Source organism: Silurus aristotelis, assembly GCF_946808225.1.
Source record: "Silurus aristotelis genome assembly, chromosome: 10".
NCBI classification, from domain to species: Eukaryota; Metazoa; Chordata; class Actinopteri; order Siluriformes; family Siluridae; genus Silurus; species Silurus aristotelis.
Window position 1 is genome coordinate 26131462 of NC_139583.1, and position 21431 is coordinate 26152892.

At 40.0% G+C, this 21431-nt stretch overlaps 1 protein-coding gene across 5 annotated transcripts in view; it reads right to left on the bottom strand.

Moving 5' to 3' along the window:
* The window catches only part of cd276 (CD276 molecule), a 107253-nt gene that overhangs the window by 37651 nt on the left and 48171 nt on the right, over window positions 1-21431 (bottom strand). For all 5 annotated transcript variants that reach the window (XM_083553144.1, XM_083553142.1, XM_083553141.1 and 2 more), the window contains one exon: window positions 2410-2544. In XM_083553144.1, the coding sequence (XP_083409270.1) occupies window positions 2410-2544 (135 nt within the window). The remainder of the gene's footprint in view (window positions 1-2409; window positions 2545-21431) is intronic.

The window sequence follows — 21431 nt, forward strand, 5'->3', positions numbered from 1 at the left end:
TTTGTGATCTAGCCTATGCTTTTTCCACCCAGCATGTTTAGTTATCTCATGCTTCTGGACGTCTTTTTTTGGTTTTTTTTGCACTGCTGACTTGGATCTTGCTCATCTTGTTCTCGCCTTATCACCGCCACTAATTAGCCTATCCTAATTAGCAGTGAATGTCCCCCAGCAATACGACTGCAAGTGTCTGGGCGACTGGACAACTCGCCGGATGAATACCGTCCGAACTTTCAGTGCTTTAGCGCCTTTTTTAGATGCCTCGCCTGGCTTCCCCAGCCCGTGTTCTCAACAAGAGCGTTATTTATTTCACCATTTACTAAAGCATTTAGATTTAATAAAGATTCTCGGTAACACCAGTGTTGATTGGAGTTTTTCGAAGACTTCTCAACTTCTAGGGAGTGGTAGCTCAGTGGTTAAGGTGCTGGGTTACTGATCGGAAGGTCAGGGGTTCAAGGCCCGCTACCGCCAAGCTGGCACTGTTTGGCTCTGGAGCAAGGCCCTTAATCCTTTGTGCTCTAGGAGTGCCATATCAGGGATTCCCTGCACTCTGACCCCAGCTTCTGAGCAAACTAGGATATGCGAATAACGAATTTCACTATGCTGTAATGTATATGTGACTAATAAAGGCTATTCTATTCCACACTGAAGGCCTGTTCATGGTGGTGTTGTGTAAATGACTAATTTATGATTCGGTTATCGAGTTATATACATTATAAAAAACATGCCAAAAACAATATGGGATTAGGACTGATCAGATTGGGATTTTTATTTTTTATCGTGCATACATCTAGTTTGACTAGCTTTGTCAATGTCTGATTATAATTCCTGCAATAGCCTCCTCTCAAAATAATTTCATTTACTTATTAGTTATAATGAGGATTACACTATATGGACAAGTTTATGGACAACTGACAATAAGATTCATACACTATATGGAAAAAAGTATTGGGACATCTAACTTTGTCTTTGGATGCAGTAGCATGAGATTTTCGCTTTACTTGAACTAGGACACCAAAAGTGTTCCAACATTACAATGCCACTGTGCACAAAGCAACCTCCATGAAGATATGGTTTGCATGGGTTGGAGTGGAAGACCTCCTGCTCTAGAGATCTGACCTCAACCATACCCCCAAAATTTGGGATGAATTATAATGCTGACTGCACCCCAGGCCTCCTCACCTGACCTGAATCAGTACCTGACTTTACCCTTGTGTCTGAAGAGCACAAATCTTCACTCCAAAATCTAGTGGAACATCTTTCCAGAAGACTGGAAGGAATTGTATTGAACCTAAATGTGGAATGCAATGCTCAAAAGCACATACAATAGTTATGACCAGGTGTCAGCAAACTTTTTCCAATATAGTGTATGTGCTTTTACAGTCCCGTTTCACAATTATACCCAATTTGCTTATATAATATCCTGGGAACATTCTGGGAAAAAAGTGACACTCGATTTTGGAGTGGAGTGGAGATTTGTTCTGCACAAGGGTGTTAATAAAGTCAGGTACTGATGTAGGTGAGGAGGTCTGGGGTGCAGTTAGCTTTCCAGTTCTTTTCAAAGAGGTTCAATACAGTTAAGGTCAGTGCTTTATTGCAGGCCACTCAGGATTCCACCACAAACTTCCCCAAACCACCCCAAACTTTGTGGGAACAGTTTGGGGAAGAAGCACATTCGGTTGGAGAATTCAGGTGACCCAAATCATTTGACTATATAGGCAAAATGTAGCAGAGACCCGGATATGTAGTAGTAGTAGATTCACAAATTTGATTCTGCTGTAGTAGGGAGGGATTTGGAGGTTACATTGGCTACCGTATCAATATGCATCTTATTGGTAATGTTTTCTTCATTGGTACATTTTCGATATTTCCTATGTAGCCGTAGAATCTTACTAATGCAGTATTATTAATACATTCTATGAGTTTTTTTTTTGTGCTGTATGTTTTTTCTCCTGACCATTTTGTACTCCTTAGAGTTTTCTTCAGAGCAAATCCTTTCTGGAACCGTTTGGAATCTTGAGTGGCACAACTCTCTAAGCATTCAGCTTATAAAAGGGTGGTTTGATTGCGAATCTGATCGCGAATCCACACAATTCCACAATTATTCGTAGCCAAGAGCATATAAAACCGGCCTACTCTCTGGGGGGGACTGCTAGAAGGTCTCTGTTCACTGCCAGTTAGAAAGATGGAAGTCAATTGCGAACAAGAGACATGGTGTTTTGGGAAAAATATAGACTATCTATCTTTACAGTAGCTAAGGTGACCTGCTAAGGTTTCTATACTCCATTCGACAATGTCCCTAGTTTCCTGACTGCTGACTCATACCTTCGTTTGTAAAATCTGCACGAGCGTTCTAAGGGTGCGATTTGGAACACAGCCCCGTTGGTCTGGCAGAGGAGTAAGTACCCTTACCTGCTCTCATCTCTTCACAGCTCTCTTTGATTTTCCGGTGGCAGACTGCAGCCAAGGCGATGAGGAGGCCGAGCAAACAGACCGCCAATCCAATCGTTACCCACAAAGCCACTTGAGGAAACACTGGGGACTGGGCTAATATGAGAGAGTAAAAGAGACAGAAAAAGAGACTACATTAGCATTACATCATATTTATTTTCATTTCTTCTTCACCATGACTTATTACCACAGGCAGTGACTGCATTAGTGAGGAATTCAGTCCTCAATGGAAAGTTACATTCATCTATCTTTCACATTATTATTAGTTATTGATTAGTCATGGTTGTTTGTTAATCCTTAGCATAGTTCTCTTCACATTTTCACTGATTTCAATAAGGCATTTGGTTTATGTGCCACAGTAACTAATGACATGTAAACTACGTATACTATTGTAGGTACAGGAGTCTTTTATCGTTTTTTTAAGAGACACAGGCAGCCTGATAACATCTTCTCTCCTATTCCTCATCTTACAAAAGTCAAATTTGGACTGTCTACAAAACTTTCTTCCAGTCATTCAGTGTCCGAGGTTGTTGCATGTAATCAAAGGGAACATGCATGTGTCTCAAAAGCAATCAAAGACTAGGTGTTTCCAAACTTTGGACGTGTCCCATACACTAATAACAGTCAATAGTAAAGGTTGACCGATCAATCAGCCGGCCGATTAATCGGGCCAATTTTTGGCATTTTTTGAAGAACCCGCATTTGCCACACCAAACGTCGATGACACTCCAAACCTGCGTTTGCATGAGACCAAACAGGGAAACAGGATGTGTTAGAAACGTGAATATATGAAGCAAGCAGCGTTTACACTTGCCGCGATCGTTACTAAGAATTTGTGTAGCTTTCTTCAATCATTCCTTCTTCAATCATTTCTGCTAAGAGGCAAAGACAAGTAAAAGAATGACAAGCGTCTCATTTTTTGCCAAGTGTCTAATTCGCTAAGCTGAATAGCCAATAGCAGTTCTCTTTCTCGCCGACAAGCTCCGCCTTTGGTTTGACATGTCTAATCAGCCCAAAAAATAGCTGACACCATCCGACTAGAGCCGGTGCAAAACACACTAGAAATATTAGAGCCAACTGATGCTGGAAAACCCACCGACATTTCCAACATCTTTAAGTTCTTATCCCTCGTTCCTAATCTAGCCTTGTATATTTTATTGGCTAACTATGATGCTACTTTTGAAGAGAAATTAATTATAACATTTGTAGAGAAAATAACATTTTGGAGAGAGACCTTTTGGAACTGTGTTGTTAGTGTAGTTTATGCTTTAAGTAGGCACGGGTACCAAAACCTACTAAATGCACTGATTGGAGAGGCTTGTGTTGGTCAAGAAATGTTTAATTTAAGCAATTTTCTGTATAATTTCTTATTAATTAACTGATATTATGAGATCAAATATTTGATCAATTGTCATATTTTGGGATCGGCCAGAGGAAAAAAAAAAAACATATCGCTCGCCCCCTAGTCAACAGTATAAAAATGTCACATTAGTAAAAGTGTACGTATTCAAATTCAACATGGTACCAGAGTGTCTTTCTTTGTACAGAAAAATGTGACTGGATATAAAGACATCCCGAGAGTTTTAAAAGGCTTTCCCAGGAACGTTCCTCTTCACAGCATTAACGCAAGTGTTTTTCTGAGGCAGGTGTGGGATTGATTCTCGCCACACTTCCAAAACTACTGAGTTATGATCTCATGAAGGCCCTTTATCTCTCCGTGAAGACGGACTGTCTTTGAGTGTGCATGTCTCCGTGTGTATACTGGGATAAACCAGGCAGCCAGAGTGAGATGAACCTTGACTCCAGAGAAAAAGAAAGAATAATATGAGTGATGGGACACGAACGAGGAAGGGTGGAGAGGAAGAAAGGCGCCAAAACGAACTGCTCAATGCGTGCATGAGAGAGAGAGAGAGAGAGAGAGAGAGAGAGAGAGAGAGAGAGAGAGAGAGAGAGAGAGAGAGAGTAAGAGATATTGCAGACTCCCCCAAATTTCCCCTGGGTATTACTGGCTCAATGTGTGTGTATGTGTGTGTGTGTGTGTGTGTGTGTGTGTGTGTGTGTGTGTGTGTGTGTGTGTGTGTGTGTTGTAAGAGAGAAAATGAGATAAAGAAAGAGATAGAAAGGGAGAGAGGCAGCAGACAGGGAGGGAGAAATAGAAACCCCACTTAATGGCTCTGTGGCCTGGACTGCAATAGCACAGCATCACATCAGCGACTCCGGCTGGATAATTTCAAGACATCATTAAATGTCCAAAATGAAACCACAAACACAAGATACAACGGCGAAACACCTGGAACATCTCGTTCAGAGCGGGAGAACAGCTCGGGAGCAGTTCGTTAACGCGATTGCCAAGAATCATGAGCTGTTTTTTGGATCATGATATTTTTCAATTTTGAAAAGAACATTGTTGTCCTTTTCCTCAACCACTAACACGTTTTACTGTAATTCTGTGAGAACGCAGCCATTTTCAAGATCGACTTAAAAAAAGAAATAAATAAAAAATGTTGCCAAGCAAGCCTTTCAAATCAAACATGGAGGCAACATCATCAACAACTTTCCAACATTTGAATGACAAAAACAACTGGTCAATTTACGCCACACAACTGTTGCTGCAACTCTGGTAACACTTACAACCAGCAATTTGTGAATTGTTTCATCCAAAACAAATGTTGTACGAGTTGAACCTCCAATAAGATCAATATATAATAAATATAATATGGACAAAAGTTTGTGGACACCTGACCATAAGTTTTATTTGTGCTTTTTGTTTTTTGTTCCTCATTTAGTCCCCATGTGCTTGTGCAGATGCAATAGGTTGTGTTCATAATTTGTGTTGTCTGTAGTGTAGCATTGGCTCTGTACATGTACTTTGCACAATGATAATACAGTTGAATCATCATCTTTCTTTTGGCTTCTCCCATTAGGGGGCGCCACAGCGGATCATCCGTCTCCACACTCCCCTGTCCTCTTTCACCCCAACTACCTGCATGTCTTCCCTCACCACATTCATAAACAGTTGAATCTATTTTAATCTAATATAGGAGTTGGTATCCAAAAAGTTTTGAGACTAATGGTACTAACTGGCGCTATTCTGACCGCGTCTGCGATTTCATCATTAACAGCAAGTTAGAACAAAAAGCGAACGTGAAATTCGGCGTGAAACTCTGCAAATCTGCCACAGAGACGTTCGACATGACATACGTTTGACATACGGTGACGCTGCGACGGGTCGTTCGAGGTGTTTTTCGAGAGGCACTTCAAGAACGGAAAAACATTGGAATAGGATGAGAGATCAGGAAGACCTTCAAACCCCATTCAGCAACTTGTGGATTGTTCTCAAACATGATGATCTCCAGATTTGACTCCTGCGGACCTCGACTTCTTCCTGAAGATAAAGATCCAGCTCGGAGGTCGTCGTTTTTTGACACCGTTGCGGAGATCCAGACTAAAAGTCATGTAGTGTACAAACAACGAAAACCACTCTGAAAACACCCACGTTCACATGCTTAGCAATATTCATGATTGCAGGTCAAAACTAATTGCTCCTATTCTCAGTAATATAAACTCGTAACACTATTCATGTTAATTAGAGAAAATTAGGCAAAAAAACAACAACATTAAAACAGCTCCCTGCTGAGATTTTTTTTTTTTTTTTGTGATAGAGTTTTATATTAAGATCTCTATAATATTATTTAGAGTAACCATAAGCTTCAGCAATCTTAAACTAAGTAGTTCTATTTAACGACGTTTGCTCGAATAGTAACTAAATTAATTGTCATCAAGTCCATGCATGGCTAAAAATAACAATAGTCAACAATAATCAGCGTGAACAAACTCCCTAATGAACGTGTTGCCGGTGGTTAATTTGCAGAATTAATAAGTAAGGCTGATTATCAACATTATTTCGCAACAAATTTGTCCTTTCATTCATGCTAATGTATGCACGCTTAATTTGACTCGCACAGCAGATAGAATAAAAATGAGTACATTTAAGTGTTTATTATTTAGTTAGCATTTTAACCAACATCAAATTGCAAATGACTTCTTCGTGACATGGCTGATGGTTTATTCATGATGGAGCGCAGTGTTTCAGAAATACAACGTCAAAACCTGTACTCCTTAAAAACGTCACCAAGGAACATACTAATTACAGGAGTATTTCATTAATGATCAACTTTCTTTGCATCACTGGGTGTAAGCGAGTTTTTGTTAGCTTTACTAAGAGTATTCATTCTAAGTTTTATTACAGTGATAGAAGGGTATAAGAGTGAAAGGGAAAGTTTTTAGGATTGTGGTGAGACCTCAGATGTTGTATGGTTTAGAGACTTTTGAGTAAAAGACAGGAGGTGGAGCTGTAGGTAGATGTTGAAGATGTTGAAGGTTCTCGTTGGGATTGACGACGATGGACAGGATTAGAAATGAGTTTATTAGAGGGACAGCGCATGTAGGACGTTTTGGAGACAAGGTGAGGAAGGTGAGATTGAGATGGTTTGGACATGTGCAGAGGAGGGACATGGGGTATATCGATAGGAGAATGCTGAAGATGGAGGAAAAGAGGAAGGAGGAGGTTTATGGATGTGGTGAGGGAAGACATGCAGGTAGTTGATTTGAAAGAGGCAAATGTAGAGGACATGGGGGTATGGACACAGATGATCCGCTGTGGCGCCCCCTAATGGAAGAAGCCGAAAGAAGAAGAGGAAGTGTTAAGTTACTTTTTAGTAAACATGGCTAACTTTGGTCAAAATTTTTGAAATATTTGTACTGTTACATTTCTCTCATTAATACCTACTCTTGCCTGATGGACAGTTGAAAGAACGTATTGTTGTTATGAAAATCCTGTTCCAGACTTTCAGAAGTTTCATAAATTGTAGGTTTATTCTTAATTAGAAAGCTAAGGGTCCCTGGTGGTCTAGTGGTTAGGATGCAGCGCTCTCACCGCTGCGGCCTGGGTTCGATCCCTGGTCAGGGAACCAACCCCAGCCACTCTTAGTGCCGGTCCCAAGCCCGGATAAATGGGGAGGGTTGCATTAGGAAAGGGCATCCAGCGTAAAAACATATGCCAAATCAAACATGCGGATGATCCGCTCTGGCGACCCCTAATGGGAGAAGCCGAAAGAAAGTTTTATTCTTAATGAGAGAGCCAAAGGTGGTAGTGTTGAGAAAAAGGAAGGAAGAAACCCTTGAGAGAAACCAGATTTGGAAGGGAAACAATCCTCTAAAAGAACGTACTCGGTAAAGGTTTTGTATAAGCTGTCTCTTGCCAATGTTTTGGATGTGCGCGTTAGCCAACCGGAAACGTCGAAGGACCAAAGACGTCACGTCTTTACATGAACGAATGGCCTTTGAATTAGTCTTGCTTTAGAAGCAATAGTTTAGGATGAGCTCAAAACTTTTCGACCAATCAGAATCCAGAATTTGCCAATCCATCAATTAGTGTGCAAACTCTCTTCTGTAAGTTTGTGTACTCCAACATTATGCTTAATCCTTTAATATAAACATGTCTCCGTGCATGCTGTAGATATCAAATCACGACTAAATCAAACCCTTTTCTCCGTATCGGCTTTCTTTTCTTTCTCCCTGACAACATAAAGACAAAGTCTGCGAACAGATAATGAGCTTTTCCATGCCCTACAGCATCCGAATAACCCAGTAATAATTAAGCGATATGTGCTTTTACCTCACGTCTCAGAGGAAGCTGCAATTGCGAATGCAAAAATCAATATGACACCTACTTCTCTATTAACGTCCTGTAGAGACCGCTGTGCAAATATCAGCGTACAAGAAAAGAAAAGAAAACATCAATAGTATATTGTCAGGTAGACTTTTTCTTCTTCCAACTGAATCATGACCGAACAGATCAGTCAAGTGCAAAAAAAAATAAATAATAATAATAATAATAAAATAGCAAAATAAATTGAAAAGAAGAAAAAAAAAAGGGAAAAATACAAGGCGGTGATAAAATGCCAGAACATTCAGGACCACCTTAGAGTGTGTCATGGCATGTAAAGGTAGAAGCAGTACAAAAAGAGAAAACAACAGGAGATGAAAGGGAGGGAAAAAGGAATAAGAAGGACAAGAAGTACAAAAAAAACCAAAAGAAAAGCGAGAGAAAATCGGAGGGTGTGAGGGAGATACTGGAATAAATGGACGTGGTGCTCGATGCAGTAGCTGTACCGTACATCTTCCCTCTTCTCCACGCTTCTTCTCCCTCTCGCTGTTCTATCTCTCCCTCTCTGACTGATAAAGACAAATGTTGTGAAGGCCTATCATTTCTGCGCCGGTGCCCCCGAGGCCCGCGGCATCATATTTCGCTCTTTCGCTTGTTTGATGATGTGATTTTGTTTCCACACTGCAATAGATTTGTCCCTAATGGCTCTATTTACCCATGATCCACCTTAGCTCCTTTTTACAGCCCCTTACTCATCCCTTGCTCTCTCTCTCTCCATCTCTTTGTCCATTTCAGCTCGTGGCTTGTTCTTTTCCTTTTTGTTTTTACGTCATCACCATGAAACTCAACCTCGTATGACCTCTGTGGAAGTTCTTTTGTCACATCTCTTTGGATTTTACAGCAAATTTCAATATAACAATACAAATAATTAGAAGTACAGTGGTAACTTGACCTACGAATGAATTAAATACAAGTTTTCTGAGGTACGAGTCGTCACTCAGTCGATTTTTCGCTTTGTTACACGAGCAAAAAATTGAGGTACGAGCTCAAGACGCCGCTGATAGATGGCGAAGCCAAGCCAGAAAGCGAAGACTGTGACGAAAATTAAGATAAGCAAAGAAGAAAAAGTTAAAAATCAAAAGTTTAGGGATACGTAGTGTACAGTAATGATAGTAAAAAACTAGTCTTCCATCCGCCAGCATCTTCGTTAGCCCAAGTCGTCTTATCTTACAATAAATAAAAAACATTTAATACACTGCATAAAACCTTAGAATATCTTTATATACTCTTTCTTTTATGTTTTTATACAAAATTTGTTATTTAGAAATGTATTTTCCTAATTTAATAGCATGAAACATAAAAAACGGGTGGGGCATTTTGAGGGTTGGACCGGATTAATGCCATTTTAAGTATTTTTAATGGGAAAAATTGATTTGATATGCGAGTAAAATTGAGATACGAGATCGTCCACGGAACGAATTAAACTCATAGGTCAAGGTATCACTGTAAATGTAAATCCTAAAATATTTCTCGAACAGTCTGAAGTATTAAATGTTGGGGAAATCACAAGTGTACTCTACATTACTGCGCTTGCTGTAAATCATATTATTTCTATAGAAACAACATATGGGGGTCTTGGGCAGTAGGTGCTTTATAAAGTGTCCTCTGAGGAGATTTTTTATTTATTTAGTCTATAGTGTCAGTTGTGAGAGGTGGAAGGTTAAGATTTTGGACTCTGATAGATAGATTGTGAGTTTAAATCCCAGCTCCACCAAACTGCCAGTGCTGGGAGCTCAGGAAAGAAAACCCTTAATCATTTCCCTGAGGTAAAAATGAGTGCAATTTCATACTCGAAGTAACTGTAAGATGCTCTTTGTACAGTACGTTGTAGTAAATGTCAAAGGTTAGACATAGCTTAGATTTTTTTTTACGTGAAATTCTTCAGGCCAGAGGACCTTTTGGATACTCAGTACCATGATAGGGAAGTGGCAGCTCAGTGGATAAGGCTTTGGTTTACTGATCGGAAGGTCAAAGGTTTAAGCCGCAGTATTACCAAGCTGCCTCTCTTGTAATTTACCTGAAAACTCGCCAAGATGGACATTTTTTTTTACATTATTTTGTGTGCAGGATTCAAGAAATGGTCTGTTATAGAGAAACTGAATGTGCAGGGTAGAAATTCCACTAAAACTGCATTAAATCTTTAACCAAGTTTTTGTTAACCTTAATTCATTAATTCAAATATATTCCCGTTAAATTCCAGTGGAAAGTTTCCAGTCCTGAAAATACCTGCAACCCTACTTCTGAGGATCTGGAACAGAAATCTCTTCCAGCTTCGTTCAGGTCAAGAGGCCGGAGTAATTACCGGGAAGTAGTAAACAGTGAAATACAAGGATACAAAGATCTTCCAGTTGTCATTGTCCCATCTTCGGGAACGAGAGACCTATGACCTATGTCATTTGAGTCAGTGATAAATAAAATTCATTATTATATGTAGATTAATGTAGAAACAATCCAACAGAAAGACAATAATATATACAATACACGTCCCAAAAAAAAAATAAAAAATATATAATAAATACAAAAAAAAAAACACCACAGCCCGGTCCTCCTGGAGCTTACTGACATTTCTGGGATTATTTGCTATTATTTATTTATGCATTTATTTATTCCATTCTCATCCCCTAGGTCCCCTCCCCATCCACCCGTCCACATCGAGGGACCTCTGTGAATTGTGATTAGAAATAACAACAATAAATGCAATTGCGCAGACGGCGAGACAGAAATGTCAGAGGACTGTCAGGGATTAGCTACATCAGAAAGGCTCGAGGAAGGCCTGAGAATCGATTTGGGTTGGAATTTGGTTTTAATAAAAGGTAGTGGTTTTTATTGTAGCTTTTTCTTGATTAAGTATCACAGTATAGACTTGTGTCTGGGTGTAAATATGAGAGCATGCAAAACGCTGTGGGAGTTGGGGAAAAAATAAATAAATAAACTTGCCAAATGGCAAGAGATCGGGGCTTTATTTTTGTCTCATCAGCATATATGCTCAGCAGCTGCCTGCTGTTTTTTTGCCCCCTTTTTTCTTTTTTTTTTCTTTTTAAGTTTTAAGGAAAATTACTTTACAGGCTCAAAAGCAGCGGGTCGGCTTATTGAAAGTCCTGAGAGGCACATGTCTTTTTTTTAATCTTCTTAAAAGATATGCCTCTTAAAATCACATCATTCCCCTTTATTTTAGAAGAAAGGGCCGATATTAAAGTCAATTCACATCCCCACACACACACATACACACGCACACACAACTGCATTTACATTTATTCATCTGACAGCTGCTTTTATACAAAGCGACTTAAAAGAGAATCAAAAGCTAGTGCAAGCACAAAACTGAGCAGATGATAGTTTAAGGGGTTTGATTAGGGTCCAACATTGGATCCATGATGGTGCTTTTGATGAGGGCCGAAAGAACTACCAGCTTAGTGATTTCGCTGCAAGATCTGGTGACTATGTACATTCCTTTTAGCCACTTTGTTTTAAAAAAGAGCCTAGTGTCAAATATAGTCACGTCTGGAGCAGATGTTAGCGAATTCAGATCACATCACAGCTGCCAGTTCTTTACTGACTTCCCAACAACAACGGTACTAAACACTGCTTTTCCTGATCACCAATTAAATTCCATTCGCTAGTCACCACTGATCACAACTATTTACTGATCGCCACTGATAATAGCCAATCGCTGATCGCATCTGTTTCAAATGGCCAAACACAGATCATTATCAATCACTGATTACCACTGACAACAACCAATCACGACTCAACCGCTGTTCTTGATGGCCAATCACTGATTACTTTTAAAAAACATTTTTTATTCACCACTGATCACATCTGTTCCTAATGGCCAATCATTGACTACCATTAACAATCACTGATCACCATTACCAATCACTGACCATTATTAATGATCACTAATCACCATTACCAATCACTGAACACGATTACCAATCACTGACCACCATTAACAATCATTGACCACCATTAACAATCACTGATAACCATTAACAAAATCACTGACCACCATTAACGATCACTGACCACCATTAATGATCACTCAACACCATTAACGATCACTCAACACCATTAACAATCGCTGATCACTATTAACAATCACTTATCACCATTACCGATCACTGATCACCATTAACAATCACTGATCACCATTAACAATCACTGATCACCATTAACAATCACTTATCACCATTAACAACCACTGATCACAACCGACAACAACCAATCACTCATCACCACTGTTCCTCATGGCCAATCTCTAATCAATATTAACAATCACTGATCACCATTGTTCCCAACAACTTATAACTGGTCACTATTGTTCTCATCAACCAACTTCTAATCACCACTGCATGCAACAACTAATCACTGATCACCACTGTGATCTTCCTTATTCTCCGACTCTGCACTACCACTGCTTCACTTTGGCTGCAAAAGTGTCTTCAAAAAAACCTCCCTTCTCCATGTAACATCTCTGAATGTCCGTGACCTTCAATGTGCCTGCAATTAGGCTCATGACATCTTACGTCAAAAATCCCCTTCCTTCATAATGACCTTCACGTGACTCCTTCACCTACTCCAATATCGCAGTTTTTGGTTCATGATTTTACAAATGTTGTTTATACACTGATGCTCATAATACAAACAATTCTTCTTTAATTGCAGCTTTGTGCTCCTCCTGTGTGTGCTTTAAAATCATCAATCAGCCTCAAAAGCTAGCCTGCTAGTTTCATGTATCAGAGTCAAGTCTGTAAGGCCAGCGCTGGGATAAAACACCTGCCAAATTCAGCAAAACTCCTCGTCTGGTTTCTTTCTCTGTTCAAGTGTAGACCATTACAATGAATTAATAAAGTGCAACTGTGCCTTGAGTTCTCTAATAAACATATAAGAAAATTTGTTATATTGATTTATACCTGATCTTTAAACTAAAATTGAAGTTGACAAACAAACAGATATTGACCGATTGTGGATTTTATCAATACCGATAGCTAGGTTGGATCGTACTTGCCAATAACGGATTAATCATTCAATGGATTCTGGATAAAAAAAACAAACATAACACACAGTGAACTTTCTACAAACCCAAACCCCCACCAGCCCACCCCACAAAAAAAACACACACAATCATAAAAATGTGCAAAATAAAACAAAAATAGATATATTTATATGTAAAAACAATTATATAATTAATACATTATAAATAAAAAAAAATCTATATAATATAGTGCTCTCCGTGCGGCGTGCAGTCTTGCATGTAAAAACAAACAGCACGCGGCGTAAGTAATTCGCCTCTAGAGGCCCTTCTCAGCCGCTTTATCAATGAAAGCTACCTGGAAAAACTATTGGTATTGATAGCTGATAGTTCCAATATTCAACATATCATTACCACCGATATGACAGATGAATCGGTTGACCTCTAATATAGATATGAGGAGCTCTGTACAGATACGGATGAAGACAGCAGCAATTTTAATACTACAGTTGATCTTTAACAGAGTAGGCATGGGAGAAATAGGAAGTCCATCTAACACCCAAAGTTATGACGTAGCACCTTAAAAGATAATCAGAACTACTCCGATTTTCAAAGAATCAAGCCTTTCTGCCCATTCTGTTTACACTGTGGAGTCCATGAGAATCCATCGCACAGCAGGGCCATAATCCTGATTGGCAGACATTGTGTTACATCATTTGTTTTGTGAATGACACAAGTAATACATATATGATGTTTTAATAGGTTCTCCTAGAACAGTGGTATTTTGCTCCAAAGCATAAACTCTGGAGTTCTGCACACACCATGTGTCACAATCTAATGATCTTTTTCAGCTTTGTCGTCTCTCAGTCAGAGACTCACTCATCCAATGGCCAGAGGGAGCCATCTCTTGAATATTGACATCATTCCTTCTGCAGTTACTACAGTTGTTTGGGGGATTAAAAGCCCTGCACTACCAGAGCAGCATTGCCGGTTCATCTGTCTCACTGAGAGTTTTCACCTCAGTGACATTTTCTTGTCTTTTGTTACTGATTTTTAGGCTGTTGATGGAATTTAACGTTTTTGTCTTGACTGCCTGTTGGACAGTTTGCATGCTATCGACCACTACCTGCCCTACCGCCTGTTCTACCCCTTGCCCAACTCCCTGCCCTTCTCTCTGAACTACTGATCTGTACTCATGGAAATGTACAAATGGATCCTGGTTTCGAGTCTGAGTTCGTCACAGTCGTATTTAAATTAAGTTTTCCTACAACTTCCTACATCAGGGGTCCCCAAACTACAGCCCCCACATTTCGTACAGCCGTTCCCCTCTAAACAATGCCAGAGACAAATTTTTAAATAAATTTTTCAAAATAAAATTATTATTATACAAATAAATATATTGCGTTTTACTCATCATATCTATTTAATAATAAAGGTTAGCATAAAAAAAATTCCTTAGTTATAAATAGAGGTATTAATAGAGAACCATCGGCTTCTGGTCCGCTGTCATTATGAGACGCAAATCACTCATTTGTTTTTACACGTGAGACTGCAAGCTGCACAGAGAGCACTATATTATTTTAATTACATATATTTTAATTTATACAATGTATTAACTATTATAATTTTTTTTTTCAGTTATAAAAAAGTTCTGTACTATTTTACATAGCATTATGTTTGTTTGTTTTTTTATCCAGAGTTCGTTTTAAAACTGCTATCGCAAGTACGATCCAACCTAGCTATCGGTATCGGATTGGACAACCTTTCTTTATTAACAATGAATATGTAAAAAATGTCATTGTGATAGCAATATCGTTTTTTTAACAGGCGATATATCTCTTGAAAATTATCGCTCATTTGTCTGTACGGTGCAGAACAAAATAATAAGCTAATAAATATATTTTAAATCAATCAAATCTGTTAAAAATGATACTTTTAGTCGCATGTCATTTTATGTTACAGACCAAAGCGGTCTCCATTTAAGAAAGGAAAAATGATGTGGCCCTCACAGAAAACCCCTGCGCTCCATTATTTCGAATCTATGGCACTTCTGTGTGAACGAAAAAGCAACCCTGCGGTCGTCAGTATGAACTCGGTATGCAGAGCTCTCCCTGGCAAATCAAGGAGCTTTTCAAATGAGCTGTGTTCTAATGACACGCATTAGCGAGATGCTCGACGGAATGAGCGTTTGAGCCGGTCTTTCCTATAGCCTCTGATTCCCAGCTTGAACGTCTGTGTAATAGCAGTGCTCTCAACGCAGGATTGTACAAATACACTCCGAATACACTTTTTTTTGGATCGATAAAGTGCCTTTTAAACCAGCTACGAAAAAAAAAAGTTTCAAATGTTTAATGCTGCATCTGCTAACAAAACAGACCGACGTGGTGATAAAACCTTTTCCCGTACCGGTGTGTCTCAGGAGGAAATAAAAAATATACAAGATAAAATCCTACGCCTGCAATAAAACACTTAGACATAGTTCAGCCTAATTAGCAAGTAAGAAAAGAAAAAAAAAAAGGCATTGTGGATGAGAGTGCCGTTTCGGGGGCAAAACTTTCTGCTCTTCCTCTTTTATTTATTCATTTTTCCTTTTTTCTTTCTGAAAAACCAAGCCGGCTAATTAAGGACGTCTGGTGTACAGAGCAGGTACAGAAAGGTTGGCTCATTAGAAAAAGAGAGCCTCGGAATGAAGGAACGAGGAAATTCTCCATCCTGGACAACAAACAGACAAGAATGAAAAATCCTGTCCATGTGGAGGAGGAGATGTTCGGTTCCTGACTGACACCAGCGCCATCGCTCCTGCACCAGGATTTATTGATCCCCCCCCCCCCTTCTTGCTACTCTATTTAAACTCTCGGCATGTCTGTCTCTCTGTCTATCTCTATCTCTCACTCTCGCAGCAGACAGCAGAAGCAGGTGGAGGAGGCGATGGAAACTTCAGCGGCTCTAATCAGTTTAAAAGGTCATGCACTCCAAATTTTTAATTGGCTTTAAAACAAGGAGGCGTCTGTGAGGAGGTGATCAGGAGTGACAGCGATCAAGAGGCGAACACTCACTCTGATCTAACCTGATGAGGTGTCAGGCTGAGGAGAGGGCTGATTGAAGACAGGGAACGTGTGTGGTGTGTAGTGTTAGATGTGTGGGGGGGTTCTCCCCAGAACGTCCTGACCGATGAAGAGTTGGGAAGAAGTTGCAGGAGTTGCAGACTTCGATTACTTTAGATCTTAATTAGATTCTCTGTACAAGGCACAAAGTCCACCAGGTGTCCATAGACGTCTTTTTTTTCTCTCAATATACACTAAATGGACTAAAGTACTGGGTCACTTGACCTTTCCTGCCATATGTGGTTCTTCTCCAAACTGTTACCACATAGCCGGAGGCACACAATTGTACAGGACGTCTTTAGATGCGCCAGAAAACAATTTTGTGTTCACTTGAACTTGGAAACTCCAGCATGACAATGCCCCAGTGCACAAAGTGAGCTCCTTGCAGATACCCTAGAAACTGTTTGTAGAGAAAGATCTTGAGTGGCCTGTTATAGAGCTCTGATCTCAACTAGAGGTGGGAAGTAATGAAGTACAAACACTCTGTTACTGCACTTAAGTAGATTTTTCTGGTATCAGTATTTTACTTTACTAGTTATTTTTCAACTTTTTACTTTCTCATTACATTTACTCAACACAAATCTCTCTACTTTCTACTTCTTACATTTTCAAAAATGCGTCATTATTTTTATCTATTTGGTGACATGATCAATATTTTTTCGTCTCATTGCGCCATTTTCAGCCCATCGACTTATTTCCTGTCATTATGCTGCTTTTCCATCTACCACTGGTGTATCTGGTGTATCACTGGTGTACAAAGGCTAGCATACGAAGCTAACAACAAGCATATTCCTGATCAGCTGATCATCATCATCTTGATGATTGTGTTCTAGATGGTGGATGTTCAGCAAGGATACATTCATTAGGTAACAAAATTTGAAATTCGTTATGTATTATGACATGAGGTCCAGTTACCAGCGTGATGCTAAAACAGGTAGTAGTAAAGGCTACTTTTCATTAAGTACACGTCAGACCCCGAACTTCTTTATTTGAGTGAAAAAGTATAGTCACTACTTCACTTTTACCAGAGTCTTTTAAAACATGAGTATTTGTACTTCTACTTGAGTGAAGGATCTTTGTACTTATGCCATCTCTGATCTCAACCCTAATAAACATCTTTGGGGTGAAGTGAAACACTGACTGCACCCCAGGCTTTTCAGCTCCGCCCTCCGCTCACGAGCTGCAATATACATACAGTATATACTGTATATACATTTTGGTAGTGTAAATTGCTCTGTTTAGATAAATTATGTACTGTAATTGGTTAAAATATTAACAAATTTCAGTATACTACCAGTAATACTCCAGGCTAAATTTTTCAAGTTACGATGGGGACATCGGAACGCATCTCTATCGCAACTCGGACGATACCATTATATCATACAATGCAATTTAATTTCATTCAGTTTGATATTCAAAAACTTGCCTATACATTGCAGTGGGTTAACCACTGAAATGGGAGCACAATGGTTCTAATGTTGGACTTTTGTTTGGAAGATTTAAAAAAAATAAAACAATGAGTATCTATTTCCCTTTCACTTACACCACATCTTAAATGTATAAAATATGTATCTACAGTGCTTGTCAAAAGTGTAGAAACAGAGTCATCTATGGTTTTTGAGACACATGCATATTCCTTTTGTTTCTATGCAAGACACTAGTTAAAAGGCAAACGCACACAAGAATTGGACCGTGAACGACTGGAAGAAGGTTCTGCTAACGTTTTTAGCTCTAACAGATAAACTTATGTAAGACGGAAAACTGGAGAGAAGATGTGATCAGACTGCCTCACCCCCACAATCAAACATGGAGGTGAAAGCCTACTGGTTTGAGGTCGTTTTGGCGCAGGGGTTGGACACTTATTCCGGGTGAAAGGAATCCTGAACCAACATGACTACCATTCCATAATAACATCTGCGGCATTTGGCAGATGCGCTTATCCAGGGCGACTTACATTTATCTCATTCATACAACTGAGCAGCTATGGGGTTAAGCGCCTTGCTCAAGGGTCCAGGCGTTTCACTCGCAATGCTGGGATTTGAACTCATGACCTACAGATCGAAAGTCCAATGCCTTAAGCGCTAAGCATTAACTAACATCTCACTGTACTTCAGCGGCAAGCTCTGTAAGCGTTATTTAGAGGGCTAATGTTATCGATTATGGAACGGCCTGCCCAGTCACCGCACCCAAATCCTACTGAACTGCTCTGGGATGAACTGGATCACAAGGTCAGGAAGAAATCTCCAACTAGTAAAGAACACCTTTAGCAAAATTTACAAGAAGCATGGCAAAGGATTTTAGCTGAATGTTTGGAAAAACACGTTTGGAACGTCTTCATACCGTTAAATGACCTCCTTTGTTGCATTGGAACAAAAGGGGCATCCAGGTGACTCTTAAAAGCATTAAAGATTTGGTGTTTCCTAACTTTTGATGGACACGTTCTAAATTGTGGATATAGTGCAATATTTGAATATGCAAAAATCATTCTAATCGTAATCATATTTAAGCAAAGAAATCGGTTCAGCCAAGTCTAACGTGCCATGGATGAAAAAAGGGGAGAGAGCTTGCAAAACAGCAATCGTTTGCCTGAAAAAGAAGAGACTATCAGATCCGTCTGTGTGAGCGTAAACCCGGCGAGAGGAGCCGCATGTGGTATAAAACACACACCGGAACGTTGACGCTCGTACGCAGTGGGAACCTGCCACTCGTGCTGCAAAATCAGGGAATTAGCTTTCTTTGATTAAAACGGCTCACTGCTGTCGGCACACAATAAAGCCGAGGGAGAAAAAAAAAAAAAATGTCTAATTAACCAGCGCTCGCCATCACTTACAACAGCCTTGACATCATGTGAAAAAAGTGGGCTAAGCTATTCATTACGCCTGCACTCCGCATCAAAGAATGGAAAAAAAAAAGAGAGAGAAAAAGAAATCTCAGCGAAGTTCGAGCACAAGATGATGAAACCAGGTTGCAAACTGCCCAGAAAAAAACAATGTGGGCGTCCAAAAATCCGACACGCTTCAGCTTGTGATGTGTTTATTTGACTCGGGTTTGGTTGGATCAGCTGTAATGATTGACCAGGTAAAGAGTGCTCAGAAGGAAATGTCTCATCCGGAGCATCTCAATACGCCTTAAATCTCATATCTTATACTTTTTTACGGTAAAAAAACCCCCACAAATAATGATTCGATAAGCTCGAATTCACTGCACCGATCCGAAATAATTCAGTTCACAGTGATATAATTCGATTCATATCGTTTTACTTGAATGTGCACTAGGCTAAAGATTCTATTCCATCCTTCTTTCTTTCCTTTGTTTCAATTCCTTTCTTTCTATCTCCCTTTCCATCCTATTACCTATCTTTCTTTCATTCCCTGGCTTTATTTTCCTTTCCAGTTAAATTTTTATTTAAATTTATGGCATTTGGCAAATGCCCTTATCAAGCAGCTGAGGGTTAAGGGCCTTGCTCAAGTGCCTAGCGGTGGCACCTTGTTGGGGGCTGGGATTTAAACTTCTGACCCTCTGATCCAAAGTCAATTGCCTTAACCGCTGAGCTACCACCTAATCTCCATTTGGCCCTCTTCCCTTCACTAGCTCTATCAGCACTTTCCTTGCTTCCTTCGCTCATCCATAAAACCCTGTTTAAGGAATTCTTCATCACCCTTCCCACATAACCTCCTTTAAATATACCAGCCACACCAAGCTGCCTCTTTAGGGCCCCTAAAAAGCAAAGGCCCTTAACCCCATAGCTACTCAAAATGAGATAAATGTAAGTGCATAAGTGATATGTGCATCTGCTAAATGCCATAGCTGTAAATGTTATACTTGGTAGCTCAGTGGTTAAGGCGAGTCAGGGGTTCAAGCCCTGGTATCGCCAAGCTGCCTCTCTTGGGACCCTTGAGCAAGGCCCTTAACTCTCTGTCCTTCAGGGGCACTGTAACATGGCTGACCCTGCACTCTTTCAGATTTCTAGGTTTCTGGGATATGCAAAGAAATATGGACAGGATTAGAAACAAGATTATTAGAGGAACAGTGCATGTAGGACGCTTTGGAGACAAGGTGAGGGTGGTGTGATTGAGATGGTTTGGACATGTTTAGAGGAGGGATATGGGGTATATCAGTAGCAGAATGCTGAGGATGGAGCCACCAGGAAGGAGGAAAAGAGGAAGGCCAAGGAGGAGGTTTATGGATGTAGTGAAGGAAGACATGCAGGTAGTTGGTATGGAAGAGGCAGATTGTAGAGGATGGGAGGGGTGGAGACAGATGATCCCCTGTGGCAACCCCTAATGGGAGAAGCCAAAAGAAGAAGAAGAAGAAGAAATATTAATATGTCAGAGTTTTTTATCCGTTTATAGCTACATTTGATGCTGTGAAATGTCAAAGTCGCATTAGTGTTGACATTGGAGGTACCTTCCAAATGCAACATTTTAATAGTGCTATCCATTGGCATTAGCAAGGAAAGTCCAGTAGTGCGGTATGATGTCTGATTCCAGCTTCCTAACACGCAGTTATGGAAGGTATTTTACTGCATGGGTATAACTTTGTTTGGTAAAAGTGCTAAAGATAAAAATGATGACAAGGCATTAAAAAATATATTACAAAAAAAATACTTGAGTTTTAAATACACAGCCATGATGGATGTTTTGGACTCGAGAATCAAGTTGCTTTTGGTTTACATCACCTACACTGCGTCTTCACTGGGAGGCTGTTCGAAGAAAAAAGAAAAGAACGTTAGAAATGCAATCCTGCAGGAAATGGTTACAGGTCATGGATACAGGACACGGTTACAGGTGATGATGACAGGTCATGACTACAAGACACGGTTACAGGACATGGGGACAGGTCACAGCTTCAAGTCATGGCTACAGGATATGGGGACAGGTCACAGCTTCAAGACATGGCTACAGGACATGAGGACAGGTCACAGTTACAGGACACAGCTACAGGACATGGGGACAGGTCACAGCTACAGGACATGGGGACAGGTCATGGCTACAGGACACTGCTACAGGACATGGAAACAGGTCACAGCTACAAGACATGGGGACAGGTAAGGGTTACAGGACATTGGGACAGATCACAGCTACAGAACAGGGGGACAGGTAAGGGTTACAGGACATTGGGACAGATCACAGCTACAGAACAGGGGGACAGGTAACAGCTACAGGACATTGGGAAGGGT